The 24,533-nt window shown below is 44.6% G+C and overlaps 1 protein-coding gene across 2 annotated transcripts in view; it reads right to left on the bottom strand.

The window, feature by feature from the left end:
- The window catches only part of dgkh (diacylglycerol kinase, eta), a 465,735-nt gene that overhangs the window by 244,606 nt on the left and 196,596 nt on the right, over positions 1-24,533 (bottom strand). For both annotated transcript variants that reach the window (XM_067992509.1, XM_067992508.1), the window contains exon 3: positions 11,802-11,912. In XM_067992509.1, the coding sequence (XP_067848610.1) occupies positions 11,802-11,912 (111 nt within the window). The remainder of the gene's footprint in view (positions 1-11,801; positions 11,913-24,533) is intronic.

The following is a 24,533-nucleotide window of genomic DNA, read 5'->3' as shown; positions in this document are numbered from 1 at the left end:
TCGCGGCAGCCAATTTGTGCACAGCAAGATCCCACAAACAGCAATGAGATAATGACCAGATAATCTGTTTTAGTGATGTTGAGGGATAAATATTGGCCAGGACAATCTTATGTGATCTTAATCATGTATTAATAACATGTGACTGCCTAAGTATCCACTAATTTAGCTGTAACAGGTCCAAATACAAATCCTTTTTTTTTTCCATTCACATTTATGCTCCAGTTTCCGCCCTGATCAACTGCCCTTTACAAATTATATCCCTCTCTCCCCCTACCCCTGGCCACGATAACCATCACAGAGCATAGAACCAACAAAGAACCATCATATCCCATAACATGATCATCCATCTGATTTTGAACCAGAACAGTCCAGTTTTGGGGGGTGGCTGCAATGATCATTTTGATAATTGAAGATTGGATCAAAAATAAAAGTCTGGTTTGCAATTCCTGCAATTAAGAGATGCGAATGTTGTCTGTTTCACGTTCGCACATGGCCAGTTGGGGATGGTTCAAGAGAGCATGTCCCTGTCCAATTTTGAAAAGGGCAAAAGTTGCCAGCTTTATGTCCGATATAGTGGTTCATCATGTCCAGTGTAAGATTCAATCTAATTCCAACAAAATATTTACCCATTTCGTTTTTTGAAAAAAATGATCAACAAACCATCAACATCTGCTTTTGCTGGGAGAGTATTCCACAAATTCACGACTCTGTGGGGAATGTTTCTTCCATCCTCTAATCTCAAGGCATTTTGAACTTTTGTTCTCTGACTCGGACTGTGCGCTCAGAATTAAAGAGTCTGCTTACATCAGCTGTGCCTCTCAGCATTTTAAAGGCCTTGATCATTCCCCCTTTCACCCGTCAATGTCAGTTTGGTTCAGTATGTAGCACTTTTGGTTCTGGATCAGAAGGTTATGGGTACAAGACCTGCTCTAGGATGCCACTTCAGTCAGAAGTGCAGTTTATTGAAGGAGACGTTAACTCAAGGCCTCAATCTACTGTACGTATAGACATAAAATCTCCCATGGCACTCTTTGAGGAGAAGCACAGAATTCTTTAGTATCTTGGACAATGTTCCTCCTCATCCTGTCTATTACTGTCCTAGCTGACCAAATTCAATTGATAGAATAGATAGATAGATAGATAAGTCTAGTTTACAATTCCTGCCATTAAGAGATGCAGGTGTGGGTCTGTTTAACGTTTGCACATGGCCAATTTGGGTAGGGGGGGGGGGTGGGGGGGGAGAGAGAGAGAGCGGGAGCAGGAGAGAGAGCGGGAGGGGGAGAGGGCGGGAGAGGGAGGGGGAGAGGGCGGGAGGGGGAGGGAAGGGGAGGGGGAGGGAAGGGGAGGGGGAGGGAAGGGGAGGGGGAGGGAAGGGGAGGGGGAGGGAAGGGGAGGGGGAGGGAAGGGGAGGGGGAGGGAAGGGGAGGGGGAGGGAAGGGGAGGGGGAGAGGGAGAGAAAGGGAGGGGGAGAGGGAGAGAAAGGGAGGGGGAGAGGGAGAGAAAGGGAGGGGGAGAGGGAGAGAAAGGGAGGGGGAGAGGGAGGGGGAGGGGGAGAGAAAGGGAGGGGGAGAGGGAGAGAAAGGGAGGGGGAGAGGGAGAGAAAGGGAGGGGGAGAGGGAGAGAAAGGGAGGGGGAGAGGGAGAGAAAGGGAGGGGGAGAGGGAGGGGGAGGGGAAAGAGGGGGAGGAAGGGAGAGATGGATGAGAAAGAAAGGAGAGGAAGAAAGAAAGGACAGACAGGCTTGCATTTATATAGCACTTTTCACAACCTCTGGTCGTCCCAAAGTACTTTACAGCCAGTTAAATACTTTTGAAGTGTAGTCACTGTCGTAATGTAGGAAACACGGCAGCCAATTTGTGCTCAGCAAGGTCCCACAAACAGCAATGTGATAATGATCACATTGAATCTGAATAGAAGGACATCTAAGCAGCAAGACGTCGAGAAATAGTTTTTTGGAACATCTGAAGTGACTCTTTCAGATCCCAGACTGGAAAGCATATTCGTGAAGCTTGCCAAAGCCAATATTCATCCTGTGTATGCTGTGATCAGCAAGAAAGAATCCGATAGATAATCCAACAAAGGTGCTTCATCTTTGTTACACTTGCTTCAAATCATACTGAAATTTCTCCTCTGATTAGCTTTGTTGATAACAGGTTCACATTAATTGGAAAGCCTGCCTAACCTCCCTTTGCCATCTCCACCCCTCCAACATGCAAGTTTAAGTCCCCCCATAGGCTCTCCCAATGTCAGCCCATGGCTCAGTGGGTCGCACTCTCGCCTCTTAATCATAAAGCCGTGGCTTCAAGTCCCATTCCAGAGACGCAAGCACATAATAAAGCCTGACACTTCAGTGCAGTACTGAGGGAGTGCTGGACTATCAAAGGTGTCATGTTTGGATGACATGTTAAACCAAGACCCCACCTGGCATCTCAGGTGGACGTAAAAGATCCCGTGGCACCATTTCAAAAAAGAGTGGGATACTCTCCCGGTGTCCTGGCCAGCCTTTATCCCTCAACCTACGCCAAAACTGATTATCTGGTAACTTATGGCCATTGTTGTTTGTGGGACCTTGCTGTGCACAAATTGGCTGCTGCATTTACATCCATTACAACAGTGACTACACTTCATGGGCTTTGAAATGCATTGGCACATCTTTAGGATGTGAAAGGCATTATATAAATGCAAGTTCGTTCTTTTTTTTATAATAGGAAGAATCAAGGAAATAGAGAGAAAAAAAATTAAGACTTGCATTTATATAGCGCCTTTCACGTCCTCAGGATGTCCCAAAGCGCTTTACAGCCAATTAAGTACTTTTGAAGAGTAGGAAACGTGGCAGGCAATTTGCAAAAATTAAGGGCCCACAAACAGGAATGAAATAAATTACCAGATGACCAGTTTTTTAGGTGTTGATTGAGGGATAAATATTGGCTAGGACACAGGGAGAAATCCCCAGTTCTTCTTCGAAATAGAGCTGGGGGGGTCCTTCACGTCCACATGAGAGGACAAACAGGGCCTCGATTTAACATCTCATCCATAAGACAGCACCTCTGACAGTGCAGTACTCCCTCAGTACTGCACTGAAGTGTCAGCCTGGATTACGGGCTCACGTCACTGGAGGGGACTTGAACCAACAGCTCTCTAACTCAGAGGTGGGAGTACTACAAGCTGACCCATGGCTGACACCTATGCAAAAAACAAAGTTAATTGTAACAGAAGTGCAAAATTTGGACCACCAACCTTCTACTGTGCTACTATTCCAGAGTCTGAGTCGTAAACATTCGCATCAATGAAAAGAGATGCTTCGAGCCATAATGCACTTACATTTCCACTGAGGCACCCATCACTGCCTCCTTACAAACAGCAACCCGAACTGCCCCATCCTCCTCTCTCACCAACATTCCCGCTCCGTACGCCCGCTGGGAGAGTAACATCGCAAACCCTAATTCCCGTCCCGCTCACCCCATCTACCACTGCTCCTCGGACTCTGCCAGATCAACAATCACCACCCCTTTCAAATCTCTTTCCAAAACATCCGTGCACTAATGACAAAGCCCTTGCCATTCACAATGTGAGGGTCATTACAATGACATCCTGGCTCGAACTGAAACGTGGTTCACAGCTGTTGACACTTTTCCTCCTCACTTGGCTCCTGTCCGGTCCAAATCACACCTTAATCTTTCCCCTTACTCCTCTGGCATCTCCTCCTCCTTCATGCACCTCACCTTGTTCTACCCTCTCGTCTCTCCTTTGAAATCCTCGTTCTCTATCACTCAAAGCCCCTCCCCAAGTTTCTCACCGAGATATCCTTCCTCCTTCAGCCTCTGCACTCAGTGAAATCTCATCCTCGGTGATTTCAACCTCCACCTGAACTCCCCTTATCTAGACTCAATTCACTCCCTTCCTGTGTTCCCTAAACCTATCGTTCCATATAAACTCTCCTACCCATATTCACAGCCATCCCTCAGCCTTGCAATCTACCGTGACCTCTTTACTCCCATTGTCTCAATCACTGACCAGGCCATTTCCGACCTCTGCCCTGTAACCCACATCTCCTTACCTCATTTCCAACCACACATTCTGTCCCTGGATTAAAAACTCTCCCCCAAGTCATTTACAACTGCGCTTTCAAATTCCCAACTGCTTAGCCTTTGGGCCTCCATTCAGCACGATACTTCTGCAGCTGGCAATTTGCTCAACCACTCCCCCACTCAGTGGCAGACTGCCAAAAAGGGTTCAAATTGGATGTTTGCTCCAGAAGTGAAAGTAGTGTGGCCATATACTGTTCCCTCCAATCCCCTGGAAGGAATTGATTAAGTGGAACCAACTCATAGAATAATATAGCACAGGAGGAGGCCATTCGGCCCATCGTGCTTGTGCTGGTTCTTTGAAAGAGCGATCCAATTAGTCCCGCTCCACCTGCTCTTTCTCTGTAGCCCTGCAAAATTTTTCCTTTTTAAGTATTTATCCTGTTCACTTTTGAAAGTTACTATTGAATCTGCTTCCACCAACCTTTCGGGCAGTGCATGCTTGTACAAACTGTACATACTTGTGTCGTGATATTAGAACTAAAAGCGCAAGGCTAACTGCAAGCAAATTAATAAGACAACTGTACATTGCATAGAGACACAGATAGGTGACCTGGACACAGGTACAAACCATTTGGACCATTTGGGATTGCTCACGCTGCAAAGTGTAAAGCTTCTAAAATTGTCAAACGTTCTCAGTTGCAAACACGGTACCCTAAGAGGGTCCCGTTAACCTTTTTTTTTATTTGTTCACGGGATGTGGGCGTCGCTGGCAAAGCCGGCATTTATTGCCCATCCCTAATTGCCCTCGAGAAGGTGGTGGTGAGCCGCCTTCTTGAACCGCTGCAGTCCGTGTGGTGACGGTTCTCCCACAATGCTGTTAGGAAGGGAGTTCCAGGATTTTGACCCAGCGACAATGAAGGAACGGCGATATATTTCCAAGTCGGGATGGTGTGTGACTTGGAGGGGAACGTGCAGGTGGTGTTGTTCCCATGCGCCTGCTGCCCTTGTCCTTCTAGGTGGTAGAGGTCGCGGGTTTGGGAGGTGCTGTCGAAGAAGCCTTGGCGAGTTGCTGCAGTGCATCCTGTGGATGGTGCACACTGCAGCCACAGTGCGCCGGTGGTGAAGGGAGTGACTGTTTAGGGTGGTGGATGGGGTGCCAATCAAGCGGGCTGCTTTATCTTGGATGGTGTCGAGCTTCTTGAGTGTTGTTGGAGCTGCACTCATCCAGGCAAGTGGAGAGTATTCCATCACACTCCTGACTTGTGCCTTGTAGATGGTGGAAAGGCTTTGGGGAGTCAGGAGATGAGTCACTCGCCGCAGAATACCAAGCCTCTGACCTGCTCTCGTAGCCACAGTATTTATATGGCTGGTCCAGTTAAGTTTCTGGTCAATGGTGACCCCCAGGATGTTGATGGTGGGGATTCGGCGATGGTAATGCCGTTGAATGTCAAGGGGAGGTGGTTAGACTCTCTCTTGTTGGAGATGGTCATTGCCTGGCACTTATCTGGCGCGAATGTTACTTGCCACTTATCAGCCCAAGCCTGGATGTTGTCCAGGTCTTGCTGCATGCAGGCTCGGACTGCTTCATTATCTGAGGGGTTGCGAATGGAACTGAACACTGTGCAGTCATCAGCGAACATCCCCATTTCTGACCTTATGATGGAGGGAAGGTCATTGATGAAGCAGCTGAAGATGGTTGGGCCAAGGACACTGCCCTGAGGAACTCCTGCAGCAATGCCCTGGGGCTGAGATGACTGGCCTCCAACAACCACTACCATCTTCCTTTGTGCCAGGTATGACTCCAGCCACTGGAGAGTTTTCCCCCTGATTCCCATTGACTTCAATTTTACTAGGGCTCCTTGGTGCCACACTCAGTCAAATGCTGCCTTGATGTCAAGGGCAGTCACTCTCACCTCACCTCTGGAATTCAGCTCTTTTGTCCATGTTTGGACCAAGGCTGTAATGAGGTCTGGAGCCGAGTGGTCCTGGCGGAACCCAAACTGAGCATCGGTGAGCAGGTTATTGGTGAGTAAGTGCCGCTTGATAGCACTGTCGACGACACCTTCCATCACTTTGCTGATGATTGAGAGTAGACTGATGGGGCGGTAATTGGCCGGATTGGATTTGTCCTGCTTTTTGTGGACAGGACATACCTGGGCAATTTTCCACATTGTCGGGTAGATGCCAGTGTTGTAGCTGTACTGGAACAGCTTGGCTAGAGGCGCAGCTAGTTCTGGAGCACAAGTCTTCAGCACTACAGCTGGGATGTTGTCGGGGCCCATAGCCTTTGCTGTATCCAGTGCACTCAGCCGTTTCTTGATATCACGTGGAGTGAATCGAATTGGCCGAAGACTGGCTTCCGTGATGGTGGGGATATCGGGAGGAGGCTGAGATGGATTATCCACTCGGCACTTCTCGCTGAAGATGGTTGCAAACGCTTCAGCCTTGTCTTTTGCACTCACGTGCTGGACTCCGCCATCATTGAGAATGGGGATGTTTGCAGAGCCTCCTCCTCCCGTTAGTTGTTTAATTGTCCACCACCATTCACGACTGGATGTGGCAGGACTGCAGAGCTTTGATCTGATCCGTTGGTTTTGGAATCGCTTAGCTCTGTCTATAGCATGTTGCTTCCGCTGTTTAGCATGCATGTAGTCCTGAGTTGTAGCTTCACCAGGTTGGCACCTCATTTTTAGGTACGCCTGGTGCTGCTCCTGGCATGCTCTTCTACACTCCTCATTGAACCAGGGTTGATCCCCTGGCTTGTTGGTAATGGTAGAGTGAGGAATATGCCGGGCCATGAAGTTACAGATTGTGCTGGAATACAATTCTGCTGCTGCTGATGGCCCACAGCGCCTCATGGATGCCCAGTTTTGAGCTGCTCGATCTGTTCTGAATCTATCCCATTTAGCACGGTGGTAGTGCCACACAACACGTTGGATGGTGTCCTCAGTGCGAAGACGGGATTTCATCTCCACGAGGACTGTGCGGTGGTCACTCCTACCAATACTGTCATGGACAGATGCATTTGCGACAGGTAGATTGGTGAGGACGAGGTCAAGTAAGTTTTTCCCTCGTGTTGGTTCGCTCACCACCTGCCGCAGGCCCAGTCTAGCAGCTATGTCCTTCAGGACTCGGCCAGCTCGGTCAGTCGTGGTGCTACCGAGCCACTCTTGGTGATGGACATTGAAGTCCCCCACCCAGAGTACATTTTGTGCCCTTGCTACCCTCAGTGCTTCCTCCAAGTGGTGTTCAACATGGAGGAGGACTGATTCATCAGCTGAGGGAGGACGGTAGGTGGTAATCAGCAGGAGGTTTCCTTGCCCATGTTTGACCTGATGCCATGAGATTTCATGGGGTCCAGAGTCAATGTTGAGGACTCCCAGGGCCACTCCCTCCTGACTGTATATCACTGTACCGCCACCTCTGGTGGGTCTGTCCTGCCGGTGGGACAGGACATACCCAGGGATGGTGATGGAAGAGTCTGGGACGTTGGCTGAAAGATATGATTCTGTGAGTATGGCTATGTCAGGCTGTTGCTTGACTAGTCTGTGGGACAGCTCTCCCAATTTTGGCACAAGTCCCCAGATGTTAGTAAGGAGGACCTTGCAGGGTCGACTGGGCTTGGTGTTTTGCCGTTGTTGTGTCCGGTGCCTAGTCGTCCGATGCCGGGTGGTCCGTCCGGTTTTATTCTTATTATGACTTTTCGTAGCGAGATTTTACAACTGAGTGGCTTGCTAGGCCATTTCAGAGGGCAATTAAGAATCAACCGCATTGCTGTGGGTCTGGAGTCACATATAGGCCAGACCGGGTAAGGGTGGCAGGCTTCCTTCCCTAAAGGACATTAGTGAACCAGATGGGTTTTTAGGACAATCAGGTAGTTTCATGGCCATCATTACTGATACTAGTATTTTAATTCCAGATTTTTATTTTAATTAATTGAATTTAATTAATTAATTGAATTTAAATTCGCCAGCTGCCGTGGCGGGATTTGAACTCATGACTCTGGATTTTAGTCCAGGCCTCTGGATTACTAGCCCAGTAACAGAAGGTTATGTTACCTTCTCCTCTATGGGCGACTTTGGGAAAAGGAAACATCATCAGCAAGCAATTTCTGCAAAAAGATGTGGTTTAAGCCTTGGCCTTTCGGAGTGGTATCAGCTCCAAGCAGGAAATTCCCAGCCATAGACTTCCTGAAAACAAATCAACACTTAAAACGCATGCAGGGGATTGGGGCACACCAAGACTGGCGTAGAAACTTACAATGCTCCAAATTCAGCTGATTCAGATGTCAAGGTTGTCAAGGGACCATTAACCAGAGACAGACAGGAACCATTAATCAAGGCGCTCGGGGACCATCAACCGGGGCAGTAATGGACCGTTAACCAGGGCACTCGGGAACCATTAACCGGGGCACCAGGAAACCATTAACCAGGCACTCAGGGACCATTAACCAGGGCACTAAGGGACCATTAACCGGGGCACTCGGGAGCTTAGGGCCTAGGCAGCTACAGGCACGGCCATCAATGGTGGAGCGATTAAAATCGGGGATGCGCAAGGGGCCAGAACTGGAGGTGCGCGGAGGTCTCGGAGGGTTGTAGGGTTGGAGGAAATCACAGAGGTAGGGAGGGGCGAGGCCATGAAGGGGTTTGAATACGAGGATGAGAATTTTAAAACCGAGGCGTTCCCGGACCAGGAGCTAACGTGGGTCAGCAAGCACAGGGATGATGGGTGATCGGGACTTGGTGCGAGTCAAGATGCGGGCAGCAGAGTTTTGGATAAGTTCAAATTTACAAAGCAGCGGGAAGCCTCGCCCACAGGCCAAGTGTATCGAGAGTAGCAGGCGCGCTGCCAACGATTTCCCGTCCCTTAATCATAACATTATTGTAAAATTGACCCTTAAGTATTCACACAAACCAGGGGCACTCAAACTCAGAAAAATGGGAGGCGGAATTCCTCATTAATAATTCATTTAATAGAGTCAGGTCCCAGATCCTACTAATGCCTCCTTTATAGTTTGGCATGTGTTCCCAGAAATGTCGGTTGTAATTCCACGCCAGTGATCTCAATATTAGAATTAATCAGTTTGAGGACATGGGATCACTTTCCTTTCAGTTGCTCAGCCTTCACAGCCAATCTTTTTTGTCCTCATGGGTGATCAACCTCAAATTACCTGCCGTCTATCAGACACAAAGCAGGTGAGTAAATCCTCAAATGTGATAGCTACTGTATGAAAATGAGCTGATTCTCTGATCCATGGTGCTTTTATATTGCACTAGCACCATCAGATACCCTAAGTGCAAGTCTTGCACAGCCAAATGTCAACCTGCCGAGATTTGCACCTCACCGTACCTTCAATCCATGGTATAAAGTAAGTCTGTACCTCACCGTACCTCCAATCCATGGTATAAAGTAAGTCTGTACCTCACCGTACCTTCAATCCATAGTATAAAGTAAGTCTGTACCTCACCGTACCTTCAATCCATAGTATAAAGTAAGTCTGTACCTCACCGTACCTCCAATCCATGGTATAAAGTAAGTCTGTACCTCACCGTACCTCCAATCCATAGTATAAAGTAAGTCTGTACCTCACCGTACCTCCAATCCATAGTATAAAGTAAGTCTGTACCTCACCGTACCTCCAATCCATAGTATAAAGTAAGTCTGTACCTCACCGTACCTCCAATCCATGGTACAAAGTAAGTCTGTACCTCACCGTACCTCCAATCCATGGTATAAAGTAAGTCTGTACCTCACCGTACCTTCAATCCATGGTATAAAGTAAGTCTGTACCTCACCGTACCTCCAATCCATGGTATAAAGTAAGTCTGTACCTCACCGTACCTCCAATCCATGGTATAAAGTAAGTCTGTACCTCACCGTACCTCCAATCCATGGTATAAAGTAAGTCTGTACCTCACCGTACCTCCAATCCATGGTACAAAGTAAGTCTGTACCTCACCGTACCTTCAATCCATGGTATAAAGTAAGTCTGTACCTCACCGTACCTCCAATCCATAGTATAAAGTAAGTCTGTACCTCACCGTACCTCCAATCCATGGTATAAAGTAAGTCTGTACCTCACCGTACCTCCAATCCATGGTACAAAGTAAGTCTGTACCTCACCGTACCTTCAATCCATGGTATAAAGTAAGTCTGTACCTCACCGTACCTCCAATCCATGGTATAAAGTAAGTCTGTACCTCACCGTACCTCCAATCCATGGTATAAAGTAAGTCTGTACCTCACCGTACCTCCAATCCATGGTATAAAGTAAGTCTGTACCTCACCGTACCTCCAATCCATGGTACAAAGTAAGTCTGTACCTCACCGTACCTCCAATCCATGGTACAAAGTAAGTCTGTACCTCACCGTACCTCCAATCCATGGTACAAAGTAAGTCTGTACCTCACCGTACCTCCAATCCATGGTACAAAGTAAGTCTGTACCTCACCGTACCTCCAATCCATGGTATAAAGTAAGTCTGTACCTCACCGTACCTCCAATCCATGGTACAAAGTAAGTCTGTACCTCACCGTACCTCCAATCCATGGTACAAAGTAAGTCTGTACCTCACCGTACCTCCAATCCATGGTACAAAATCAGCCTGCCTTTAGGTACATCTCCAATCCATCATCCAGTGGAAGATGCATTTAAATTGCTGGTATTTTTATAAAGGTCACAAAGCTAAAGCTTCATACCTATTCCCTGACTCACGCTGAATTATGGGGCATTTGGAGCAGAGATTGCTGTGCGAATTTAATAAATAACCTCTTCTGTTAGCTCTTCGTTATGTAACAGTCAGCTCACATGCCCTATTATGGAGCTGCAAACTTCCCTCTGTGCTCTGAAAGTGTTCATTAAAAATAATTCAAAATGAAAATACTTACGTTAGCTTTACAAATCTTTTAAATGCATGATATGAACAGGATAGTGAAAGATAGGATAAATATTTAACCCAAACAAGGGGCCATGACATGGGAACTTACTTAGTAATTCCACTAATGTCTTTATTTACTGAATAGGCTTTCAATGTAGATCAGTAATTTTCCCAATATGCAATAGATTTTGTGAACAGTAGGTGTCAATTACTAGACAAAGGTTGTAGGCTCACTAACAGGCAGAATTGAAAGCTGCAAGTCAGTATGAGGTCCCAAAAACATTGAGCAATCATGCTGGCCAATGTAAAACCATTTTAACAGGTCTTCGAGGCCACCAAGCAGGATAACATTTGGCTGCGCAACACTGACACTTGGGGAGTCTGAAAGCGCTGGGGCAACATATAAGAACTTAACGTTATCTGGTCAACAGTTGCACTTGGTGGCTATTAGTTCCAAGGTTTATATTTTTCAAAAAAGCAAATTGCCCATGTATCTTTGTGGACGTAAAAGATCCCATGACACTACTTTGAAGAAGAGCAGGGGAGTTCTCCCTGGTGTCCTGGCCAATATTTATCCCTCAAGCAACATCACTAAAAACAGATTATCTGGTCATTATCACATTGCTTTTTGTGGAATCTTACTGTGCACAAATTGGCTGCCACGTTTCCTACGTTACAACAGTGACTACACTTCAAAATTACTTAACTGGCTGTAAAGCGCTTTAGGGTGTCCTGAGGTCATGAAAGGCGCCATGTAAATGCAAGTCTTTCTTTCTTTATAAGTGGTGGGAACTGCACTAGTTCTGAGCAGACATATCGTTAATTTTATAAATTTATGAGCAAGACAAAGGAGCAAGGTGGCAACTGGTAAAATACTTTTGTGCGTCTCATCTTTACCTTTGAATCCTTGGCATAGTAAAGAGTCCTTCCCCGTAACTTGAAGTATCTTCTCTTCCATCGTTGAAATGAGCTGGTTTGCTTCAATAAAAATCCTTCTTTTATACTCGTCTGCAAATAAATTAAAACACAGCTATGAAGACAACTGAGCAGATCAAAATTCTCAAAACGAATATTACTTTTATCTCCAACACAGTGTCGCCTGTAAGTGCTGGAGTTGTACAAGAAGTAAGTGAATATCAACACAAATCAGAAAGCCCACAACACATCACTTTCATGGCATTGGCCATGGCTCAGTGATAGCACGCTTGCCTCTGAGTCCCACTCCAGAGACTTGATCATAAAATCGAGGCTAACACCCCAGTCCAGTAGTGAGGGAGTGCTGCAATGTCAGAGGTGCCGTCTTTCGGATGAAACATTAAACCGAGGCCTCGCCTGGCCTCTCAGGTAGACGTAAGAGATCCCATGGATATTCGAAGATGAGCAGGGGAGTTCCGCCCAGTGTCCTGGCCAATATTTATCCTGCAACCAACTCCTAAAATAGATTATTTGGTCATTATCTCATTGCTGTTTGTGGGACCTGGCTGTGCACAATTTGGCTGCCACGTTTCCTACATTACCTTTATAAAACACTGGTTAGGCCACAGCTGGAATGTTGTGTCCAATTCTAGGCACCACAATTTAGGAAGGATGTCAAGGCCTTAGTGAGGGTGCAGAGGAGGTTTACTAGAATGGTACCCGAGATGAAAGACTTCAGTTACGTGGAGAGACTAGCGAAACTAGGGTTGTTCTCCTTAGAGCAGAGAAGGTTAAGGGGAGAATTGATTTAGGTGTTCGAAATCATGAAGGGTTTTAATAGTGTAAATAAGGAAAAACTGTTTCCAGTGACAGAAAGGTCAGTAACCAGAGGACACAGATTTAAGGTCATCAGCAAAAGAATGAGAGACAACATGAGGAAAAAAAAATTTATGCAACGAGTTGTTATGACCTGGAATGCACTGCCTGAAAGGGTGGTGGAAGCAGATTCAATAATAACTTTCAAAAGGTAATTGGGTAAATACCCTCAAATAATGAAGCAGTCCGAGCCCGCATGCAGCAAGACTTGGACAACATCCAGGCTTGGGCTGATAAGTGGCAAGTAACATTCGCACCAGACAAGTGCCAGGCAATGACCATCTCCAACAAGAGAGTGTCTAACCACCTCCCCTTGACATTCAACGGCATTACCATCGCCGAATCCCCCACCATCAACATCCTGGGGGTCACCATTGACCAGAAACTGAACTGGACCAGCCATATAAATACTCTGGCTGCAAGAGCAGGTCAGAGGCTGGGTATTCTGCGGCGAGTGACTCACCTCCTGACTCCCCAAAGCCTTTCCACCATCTACAAGGCACAAGTCAGGAGTGTGATGGAATACTCACCACTTGCCTGGATGAGTGCAGCTCCAACAACACTCAAGAAGCTCGACACCATCCAGGACAAAGAAGCCCGCTTGATTGGCACCCCATCCACCACCCTAAACATTCACTCCCTTCACCACCGGCGCACCGTGGCTGCAGTGTGTACCATCCACAGGATGCACTGCAGCAACTCGCCAAGGCTTCTTCGACAGCACCTCCCAAACCCGCGACCTCTACCACCTAGAAGGACAAGAGCAGCAGGCACATGGGAACAACACCACCTACGCGTTCCCCTCCAAGTCACACACCATCCCGACTTGGAAATATATCGCCGTTCCTTCATCGTTGCTGGGTCAAAATCCTGGAACTCCCTTCCTAACAGCACTGTGGGAGAACCGTCACCACACGGACTGGAGCGGTTCAAGGCGGCTCACCACCACCTTCTCAAGGGCAATTAGGGATGGGCAATAAATGCCGGCCTCGCCAGCAACGCCCACATCCCATGAACGAATAAAAAAAAACTTGAAGGAGGAAATTTTGCAGGACTATGGGGAAAGTGCAGGGAAGTGGGACTAATTGGATAGCTCTTTCAAAGAGATGATGTGCCAAATGGCCTCCTTCTGTGCTCTATCATGCTATCAACAGTGACTACACTTCAAGAAATACTTAAATGGCTATAAAACGCTTTGGGACATCCTGAGGTCGTGAAAGGCGCTATATAAATGCAAGCCTTTCTTTCCAGTAATGCCAGTCTGCGTTAACAGCCAAGATCCGTGGATTCGAAAATATCACCTTGAGCATTAAATGTACTGCATCCATTCACACGTGAGCTAGATAAGTGTATTATCTCACAGCCGTGACGAGATTCTGAGAGTGTGAACGACTCACAGGTTACCAGCACCCCAGGTGAAGACTTTCACACTGTCGGTGTGATTTTGCTCCATTTAATCTTGGTGTTTGCTTTTCAATGAAGCTGTTAGGTGATAATTAACTTTAGTTATTGTCTTAATTTTCACTCCAGTTAATTCTACAGTCCAGAGAGCTGAGAATTATCACTGATGCATATTTTTCTTGGTTGCTAAACATTTTCAGGCAAACAGGCATTAAAGAGGGACCCTCCTATCAAGGCCCCTTTTAAAAAATCATAAACATGTTGTTTTTAAACCAGTGTCAGCGTCGGTTTGGCTCAGTGGGTAGCACTCTCATCTCTAAGTCAGAAGGCTGTAGGTTTAAGCCCCACACGAGGACTCAAACACAATCTAGGCTGGCACTGACTGAGGGAGTGCTGTATCTTTGGACATGGTGACTTTCAGATGCAATATTAAAACAATCACCATTTGCATTGTTCAAGTGGATATAAAGGGTTAAATTATGAGGGCAGGTTGCATAGACTAGGTTTATATCCCTTGAGTATAGAAGATTAAGGGGTGATCTAATTGAGGTGTTTAAGATGATTAAAGAATTTAATAGGGTAGATGGAGAGAAACTATTTCCTTTGGTGGGTGGGGGGGGTCCAGAACAAAGGGGCATAACATTAAAATTAGAGCTAGGCTGTTCAGGGGTGATGTCAGGAAGCACTTCTTCACACAAAGGGTAGTGGGAATCTGGAACTCTCTCCCCCAAAAAGCTGTTGAGGCTGGGGGTCAACTGAAAATTTCAAAACTGAGATTGATAGATTTTTGTTAGGCAAGGGTATTAAGGGTTACAGAACCAAGGGGAGGCAGATGGAGTTGGCAGAACAGGGTCGATGGGCTGAATAGCCTACTCCTGTTCCTATGTAAAAGATCCCATGGCACTACTCCAAAAGCAGGGAGTTCCCCTGTTGTCCTCACCAACATTTGTCTCTCAACCACCTCCCCAAAAAATGGTTAATTGGTCACAAAACAACAACAACAACAAAACAACTTGCATTTATAGAGCACCTTTAAAGTAGTAAAACATCTCAAGGCGGTTCACAGGAGCGTTATCAGAAAAATTTTGACACCAAGCCACATAAGGAGATATTAGGGCAGGTGACCGAAAGCTTGGTCAAGGAGGTAGGTTTTAAGGAGCGTCTTAAAAGAGGAGAAACAGGTGGAGAGGCAAAGAGGTTTAGGGAGAGAATTCAAGAGCTTTGGGCCAAGGCAGCTGAAGGCGCGGCCGCCAATGGTGGGGCGAAGGAAATCAGGGATGCGCAACAGGGCAGAATTGGAGGAGCGCAGAGATCTCGGACGGTTGGAGGGCTGGATTCATCTAGCACAAAGGATGAATTAAATAAAACTGACTCAACAGTTCCCAAAATTACAGTCTGTAATGTTTAAAAAACAGGCATTGGTAGCTCATGTAAAGCAGATTGTTCTAGTTTCCCTTACATATAAAGCATTAGCAACACTTTGTTGTGTAACAATGATGCCTGGGTATCTGGTGACTGGAAAAGAAAAGCTGACCTTAATCAGTCAGTGGCATTCTCAGCTTCCCCCCTCTCCCACGCACACATGCAATTCACAGACTCTGAACACAGACGGTGGACATGGAGAAAGAAGTGATCATTGTCACGCTCAATTACACTCTCAAGAATCATATTGTACTGAGCGAGTATGAAAAATCATTTCCAATTGCGATTCGCTAAATTCTAAGCTCCCATTTGTCTCTGTGCACGTAGCAAAAGGCAATGGCAATTGCATGAATAGTTTCCTAGACTTTATGGTAAGGGTTTAACAGCTGAAAGTACAGTTTTTAAAATCTTCTGATGAAAGGCCATCGACCTGAAATTTAACCCTAATTTCCTCTTTCCACAGATGCTGCCTGACCTGCTGAGTGTTTCCAGCATTTTCTGTTTTTCCTGAAAATCTTCTTACTGGGTTACTGAAAAGGAAGTGAGTTATTTTTATCCCAGTCTATTCTTTAACATCTCCCAGTGGGCTATAGGTGCGTTCAACAGAGATTTAACTTAAGAGTTTCTACCCAAACCAGCTTATCATCTGCAAAGCGATTTCCACCTAACCAACATGCCTCTCTCAGCCCTCCGCCACTGAAACCCTTTTGTCATCTCGAGCCTCGATTACTCCAGTATCCTTGCAGACCTCCCATCCTCCACTTTTCATGGATCAAAGGAGATATATAAATGCAAGTTGTCGTTGTTTGTGGAAAAATTTTTTTGTGGCTCTGAATTTATCCTCCACAGATTAATGTCATTTAGCGCATTCAATACCCAGAACGATAAACCAATTCCTCACAGATTCATAGGAACAGGAGTAAGCCATTCAGCCCCTCGATCCTGTTCCATCATCAATGAGATCATCGCTGATCTGTGTCCTAACTCCACCTACCACCTTGGCTCCATATCCCTTAATAAACTTGGCTAGCAAAAATCTAATGGTCTCAGGTTCAAAATTATTAACAATGTTACTAATATTATTATACAATATATATCAATAATATTATTGTAAACAATTTTACAACACCAAGTTATAGTCCAGCAATTTTATTTTAAATTCACAAGCTTTCGGAGGCTACCTCCTTCCTCAGGTGAACGATGTGGAAAAACGATTTTCCACATCGTTCACCTGAGGAAGGAGGTAGCCTCCGAAAGCTTGTGAATTTAAAATAAAATTGCTGGACTATAACTTGGTGTTGTAAAATTGTTTACAATTGTCAACCCCAGTCCATCACCGGCATCTCCACATCAATAATATTATTAATATTGAGCTAGCATCTACTGCTTTTTGTGGGCGAGAGTTCCACACTTCTATCACCCTTTGCATGAAGAAGTGTTTCCTAACTTCACTGCTGAATGGCCTGACTCTGATTTTAAGGTTATGTCCCCTTGTCCTAGACTCCCCCACCAGCGGAAAAGGATTCTCTATATCTACCCTATCAATTCCTTTCAAAATCCTAAATCCTCAATCAAATCACCCCTTAACCATCTATATTCCAGGGAATACAAGCCTAGTTTATGTAATCTCTTCTCATAATCTAACCCCTGGATGAACTAATTCCTCACAGATTCAGCACCCATAGTGTGCACACTAATTTGCAGTCTACTTCCCTTTGTCCCAATTAGGACAAGCCAAGAGCCAAAACCTAGAGGCTTCCTCAGGCAAATCTAAATAAGCTCTAAGAAGGATAGTACTGGCAGATAACAAACATTAAGCGTCATTGCTCAGATCACATCAGCTTTGTATTATTCAGTGACTGTAATAGGGTGTGCTACTGGTCTGCAGCAACTGAAGAACAGTTGCAGGTTGGGACTGACAAATGGACCAGCTCCACCACATAGCCCATCACACGAATGTGCTTTGCTAAAGGGAAACTCAGCATGCTCTTCCATCCAAAGTGGAAGATTAAAGGCTGTTGTTTTGAAATGCAAAATCACTCCTCCTGCAACCATGCTGGAAGTCATTTTACAAGCAACTAGCCATCAGCACTGACAGTGAGAAACAATAACAGAAATGCTGGAAACACTCAGCAGGTCAGGCAGCACCTGTAAAGAAAGGAAAGACTTTGACGTTTCAGACATAGCCCCTCATCAGTTTTGATTTCCAACATCAGTATTTTGTTTTTTGTTTGACACTGTAGAGAGTTTTCTTCTTTTCGACGTATAACGCAAATTTCACAATACCATTCTTTTGTGTGTCACACGCACACATACACACACACACTAAATAGCACAGCAGCTTGTGCATGTCACTGCCAAGCATGCTGGGAAACCTGGCTGTCAGTGTTGACCACTGCCTGTAGGCCATTTATTGACGTATTAATAAACTTGAATAACCACCAATGAGCTCGTTCTGAGGTGCAGTAGCTTAAATCACCGGCCTTGTAAACAGGAGGCCCTGAGTTTGAGTCCCTGCAATGTCACTGGGAACTGAGAATTTTAAGCTTGTGCACGGAAAAGACATGGGGAAAGGGCAGAGAAATCGAATTACTGTGGATAGCTCCAGCCAAGGAGTTAAGGAGAAATTACCACACGATCAGACTAAGGGGTACAGACTAAAACACACTAGTCAGATTTATGTATGCAAGTCTCTGGAGTGGGGCTTGAACCCACAAGCTTCTGACTCAGAAGTAAGAGTGCTACCCACTGAGCCACAAGAAAAAGCATTAAAGCCATCAGAAGCATCGGGCCTAAATGTGACATACAATGAAGGGGGAAACGGGGCATGGAGCACAGTAGAAGGAATTGCAGGCAGGAACGTAGAAAGGGGGAAGAGAGCGGAGGCACTGACTGGGAAAGGAACACAGTATGCAAATACCACTGGCTGTAATATTTCCCAGCAAATAAAATCTCAGAATTCAAATTCTGCTTCAACTTACTGTCAGCCATGAGTACGCCACAGCCACCAGATAACACAGCAACCTGGCACAGTGTCCAATCACTGTGTCCAATCTCTTGCTTTAATTAGATAAATAGAATTCACAGCACAGATTCAGGCCATTCAGCCCAACAGGTCGATGCCAGTGTTTATGCTCCACACCAGCCTCCTCCCACCTTACTTCATCTCACCCTATCAGCATATCTTTCTATTCCTTTCTCCCTCATGTGTTTATCCAGCTTCCCCTTATTAATTGGACAAACTAACACGAGACAATATTAATTATTCATTAGGGCGGTACACATGCATTAAAACTGCACTACACACATGAAAACAGTACTGTTAACAAAACTGAATATGATCAACAGTGCTTCCTGGTGACTGACGCAAATCATTCTTTGTGGTTCTGCAAAACTTAATACAACTGAAACTCAAAGGCAGTGATAATTAGCACAATCCTCTCATGCTGCGGTCTCATTTTTTTTGAAGTTCAATAATCATTTCAGAATGCATTGCTTCTCTTGTTGCAGAAGATGTATTTTCTTTTTAAAGGTTTTGAGAGGTTTCGATTGGGTGTATTCCTGGAGGTTTCATCACCTGACCTCCAGCCTCCAACCAGCCCATCTGGTCACACCACCTTTATCCTCCATCTTGAATATTTTTATAATTAATAAGCAAAAGTGATCAAGGAAATTAGAACACACAATTGCTTTTAATACCCTTATGATTTTTCTTGTGTATTTTAGTTTGCAGCAGTGTCCTGGAGATTAATCTTTAATTCCTGGAGACTCCAGGACAATCCTGGAGGGTTTGGCAACCCTAGGGTAAATAGTGATAGGTTGTTTCACTGGTTTGAATCAGTAACGAGGGGACATAGACTGAGGATCACCACCAGAAGAGTGAAGGGGGAAGTTAGAAGAAATAATTTCACACAGATAAAAAAAATACGAAGCATATGGGAAAAAGGTAGGGAAATGGGATTAGAGCAGGTAACTCCTACAGAAGACCTAGCACCAGCACAGGCCTCCTTCTGTGCTGTAATTTAAATCATTTGAAATGCAGTAATGTACGTAGTTAGATTCAAGAAAGAAATTGCTTTTACGTAGCGTCTTTTCATCCTCAGGATGTCCTGAAGTACTTCACACCCGATGAACTATTTTGAAAGTGTAGTCACTGTTCGGTAGAACATAAGAAATAGGAGCAGGAGTAGGCCATATGGCCTCTCGAGCCTGCTCCGCCATTCAATAAGATCATGGCTGATCTTCTACCTCAACTCTACTTTCCCGCCCAATCGCCATATCCCTTCATTCCCCTAGAGTTCAAAGTCTATCAATCTCAGCCTTGAATATACTCGAGGACTCAGCGTTTACAGCCCTTGGGGTAGAGAATTCCAAAGATTCACAACCCTCTGAGTGAAGAAATTTCTCCTCATCTCAGTCGTAAATGGCCGACCCTTTATCCTGAGACTATGCCCCCTAGTTCTAGACAGGGGAAACAGCCTCTCAGCATCTACCCTGTCAAACCCTCTCAGAATGTAAAAGTTTCACCTCTCATACTTCTGAACTCGAGAGTATAGGCCCATTCTACTCAATCTCTCCTCATACAACAACCCTCTCGACCCAGGAATCAATCTAGTGAACCTTCATTGCACTGCCTTTAAGGCAAGTATGTCCTTCCTTACGTAAGGAGACCAAAACTGTACACAGTACGCTAGGAGTGGTCTCACCAAAGCCCTGTACAATTGCAGCAAGACTTCCTTACTCTTATACTCCAACCCCCTTGCAATAAAGGCCAACATGCCATTTGCCTTCCTAATTGCATGCTATACCTGCATGTTAACTCTCTGTGTTTCATACAGAAGGACACCCAAATCTCTCTGTACATCATCATTTAATAGCTTCTCATCACTTAAAAAAAATTCTGTTTTTCTATTCTTCCTACCAAAGTGAATAACCTCATATTTCCCCACATTATACTTCATCTGCTACCTTTTTGCCCACTCACTTAACCTGTCTATATCCTTTTGCAGACCCTTTGGTCTCAATTTTAAACTTAAATTGCGGGTGCGTTGGGGGCAGGGGGGCTGCGGAAATTGCAAAAATGCAGAGCGGGTTTGGAAGCCTGCTCCAACCCGCCGACTTCCGAGTTCCCCACAGACGCAATTAAAGCCGACAGGGTGACAGTTAAAGAACCAAATGTACCTCGTTGAGGTACTTAATGTACTTTACTTGTGACAGAATAGGTAGTTAGAACGATTTTTAACTTATCTGGGCGGCTTTCCCACGGCTTCCGATTCACGCCTGGTGAAACCAGGCATGATGGGCCAGACCGGGCAAAAATAAACAAAATGAATTAAATAAAAAACCACAGCACAAAGTTAAAACACAAAATCAACCTACTTTTCCACCCTGCTCCGATGTCTGGTGCCTCCCTCTCCGATGACCCTCTCAACCCGATGACTCCTCCCCCCCCCCCCCACCCCCGATCTTCCACTCTACCCCCCAATCTTCCAATCTCCCCTCCCCGTCTCACTCTCTTTCTTTCTCTTCCCCCCACCCTCGGCGTTGCAGCTCCTGTCGGCGGCCAACCTATCAATCAGGCTGAATGCCAGGCGTGAAACCCGGAAAGAACTTTAATCACCATCGATTACGTCGCAATCGCGTCAGAAAAGGTAGGTTTTTTTTATTCGAGTTTGCCACGCACACCTTCACTCCCCCGCTGCCAACCCGCCACCATTTCAAAATTGAGCCCTTTGTGTCCTCACCGCTTACTTTCACACCTAGATTTGTATCATCAACAAACTTGGATACATTACACTCGGTCCCTTCATCTAAGTCATTAATATAGATTGTAAATAGCTGAGGCCCCAGCACTGATTCTTGGGCCCCCCACTAGTTGCAGCCTTTCAACCTGAAAATGACCCGTTTATTCCTACTCTCTGTTTTCTGTCCATTAACCAATCCTCTATCCATGTTAATATATTACCCCAAACCCCATGAGCCCTTATCTTGTGTAATAACCCTTTATGTGGCACCTTATTGAATGCCTTTTGAAAATCCAAATATACTACATCCACTGATTCCCCTTTATCTAACCCGCTAGTTACATCCTCAAAAAACTCCAGTAGATTTGTCAAACATGATTTCCCTTTCATAAAACCATGTTGACTCTGCCGAATCATATTATGAGTTTCTAAGTGCCCGTTACTATGTCCTTAATAATGGAATCCAGCATTTTCCTCGACTACTGATGTCAGGCTAACTGGCCTTTAGTTCCTTGTTTTCTATCTCCCTCCTTTCTTGAACAGCAGTGTTGCATTTACTACCTTCCAATCCATCGAGACCATTCTAGAATCTAGGGAATTTTGGAAGATCACAATCAATGCATCCACTATCTCTGCAGCCACCTCTTTTCGAATCCGAGGATGTCGGTCATCAGGTCTAGGGGATTTGTCGGCTTTTAGTCCAATTAATTTCTCCAGTACTTTTTTTTAAAAACTAATATTAATTACTTTAAGTTCCTCCCTCTCATTAGACCTTTAGTTCCCCAATCTTTCAGGTACGTTTTTTGTGTCCTCTACTATGAAGGACGATACAAAATATTTGTTTAACGTCTCTGCCATTTCCTTATTCCTCATTATAATTTCTACTGTCTCTGCCTCTAAGGGACCCACGTTTACTTTTGTTACTCTCTTCCTTAGAAGCTCTTACAATCTGTTTTTATATTTCTTGCTAGTTTACTCTCATATTCTATTTTCTCCCTCTTTATCAACTTTTTGGTCATCCCTTGCAGGTTTCTAAAACTCTCCCAATCCTCAGGCTTACTAATCTTCATGGCAACATTATAAGCCTCTTCTTTTAATCTAATACTATCAGTAACTTCTTTAGTTGGTCACGGATGGATCACTTTTCCTGTGGAGTTTTTATTCCTCAATGGAATGTATATTGGTTAAGAATTATGAAATATTTCTTTAAATATTCACCATTGCTTATCTACCGTCATATCTTTTAATCTAGTTTCCCAATCAATCTTAGCCAACTCGCCCCTCATACCTACGCAATTGGCTTTGATTAAGTTTAACACCCTACTTTCGGACTTACGTACATCATTCTTGAATGCAATGTGAAATTCTATCATATGATTACTCTTCCCCAGAGGATCCCTTACTATGAGATTACTAATTAATCCTGTCTCACTACATAAGACAAGATCTAAAATAGCCAGTTCCTTGGTTGGTTCCATGACGTATTGTTCGAGGAAACTGTCTTGAACACATTCCATGAACTCGTCCCCCAAACTACTTTCGCCAATTTGGTTTGCCCAGTCTATATGAAGACTAAAGTCCCCCATGATTATTACATTACCTTTGTTACAAGCTCCTCTTATTTCTTGAATAATACTCTGTCCAACAGTATAACTACTTCCACCAGTGTTTTCTGCCCCTTGTTATTTCTTATCTCCACCTATACAGATTCTACTTCCTGATCCTCCGAGTCAAGATCCTTTCTCACTACCATCCTATGTCACTCTTTATTATCAGGGCTACCCCCACCCTCTCCCCCTTTTCTAATTTGTCTGTTTTTTCGAAAAGTCAAGTACCCTGGAATATTTAGTTCCCAACCGTGGTCACCTTGCAACCACGTCTCAGTAATGGCTATGAGATCAAACACAGCAGCCACTCTGCACACAGCAAGATAAGAACCAGATCAGATAACAGAAGTAAGCGTATGGGAACATCGAGGCAATAACGATCACAACATAATAAGGTTTAAGATAAAGACTGAGAAGGACATAAGTAAGACAAAGACCAAAGAAATAAATTGGAAAAAAAATGATTTTGAGGGGTTGAGAATGGAACTAGGAAAATTAAACTGGAAAAATTTACTGATAAAGAAAGAAATAGAACTGCAGTGGGGAACACTATATCAATGCAGTCCAGGAGAAATATATCCCACTAAAAAGCAAGATTAAACTAACCATGACACACCATGGATGAATAAAGAAATAAGGGCAAAATTGAAACTAAAGAAAAAGGCATACACTAAGTACATAGACAGCAAAGGAGAGGATGACAAAAGGGAATACAAAAAGGTTAGGAAAGAAATCAAAAACACAATTAGGAAGGCAAAGCGATACTATGAAATTAAATTATCAAGGACTATCAACAAAAATAGTGAAGTATTCTACAGACACATAAATAACTAAACAAAAATCAGGCTAGGGATAGGGCCACTAAGGGATACAAACAATAAACTCACAGGCAATGACAGCAAAATGGCAGAAATATTAAATAATTACTTTGCTTCAGTGTTTACCAGGGAAACTATATGGTGGGCATGACATTAGAAGAAAAGATCAAAAAAGATGTAAAGACATTTAGGATAGAAAGAGGGAAGATAATTGATAAACTAATCAAAATTAGAGAAGATAAAAACCCTGGTCCGGATGGATTTCATCCGCGCATATTAAAAGAAGTTAGGGAAGAGATATCAGAGGCACTATTACATATATATAAAAATTCATTAGAAATGGGAATAGTGCCAGAGGACTGGTGGGCAGCTAATGTGATTCCTATATATAAAAAGGGGAGACAGAATAAGTCCAGGGAACTATAGACCAATTAGCTTAACATCCGTGGTAGGAAAGATAATGGAATCCATACTCAAAGATGTAATAGAGAAACATCCAGAAACTGAAAATATAATAAAGAATAGTCAGCACAGATTTCAGAAGGGAAGGTCATGCTTGACCAACCTCATTGAATTCTTTGAAGAAGTAACAGAAAGTATAGATAAAGGTGATGCAGTAGATGTAATACATTTGGATTTTCAAAAGGCCTTCAATAAAGGTACCACAAAGTAGACTCATGACTAAAGTCAGGGGACAAGTAACGGAATGGATAGCAAGCTGGCTGCAAAACAGAAAACAGAGAGTAGGGGTTAAAGGTAGTTACTCAGACTAGCAAAAGGTGGGAAGTGGTGTTCCACAAGAATTGGTGCTGGGACCACTGTTGTTCACAATTTACATTAACGATT

Source organism: Heptranchias perlo, chromosome 11 (genome assembly GCF_035084215.1).
Source record: "Heptranchias perlo isolate sHepPer1 chromosome 11, sHepPer1.hap1, whole genome shotgun sequence".
NCBI lineage: Eukaryota > Metazoa > Chordata > Chondrichthyes > Hexanchiformes > Hexanchidae > Heptranchias > Heptranchias perlo.
The sequence above is the reverse complement of the archived record's forward strand: the minus strand, read 5'-3'. Positions and strand labels throughout refer to the sequence as shown.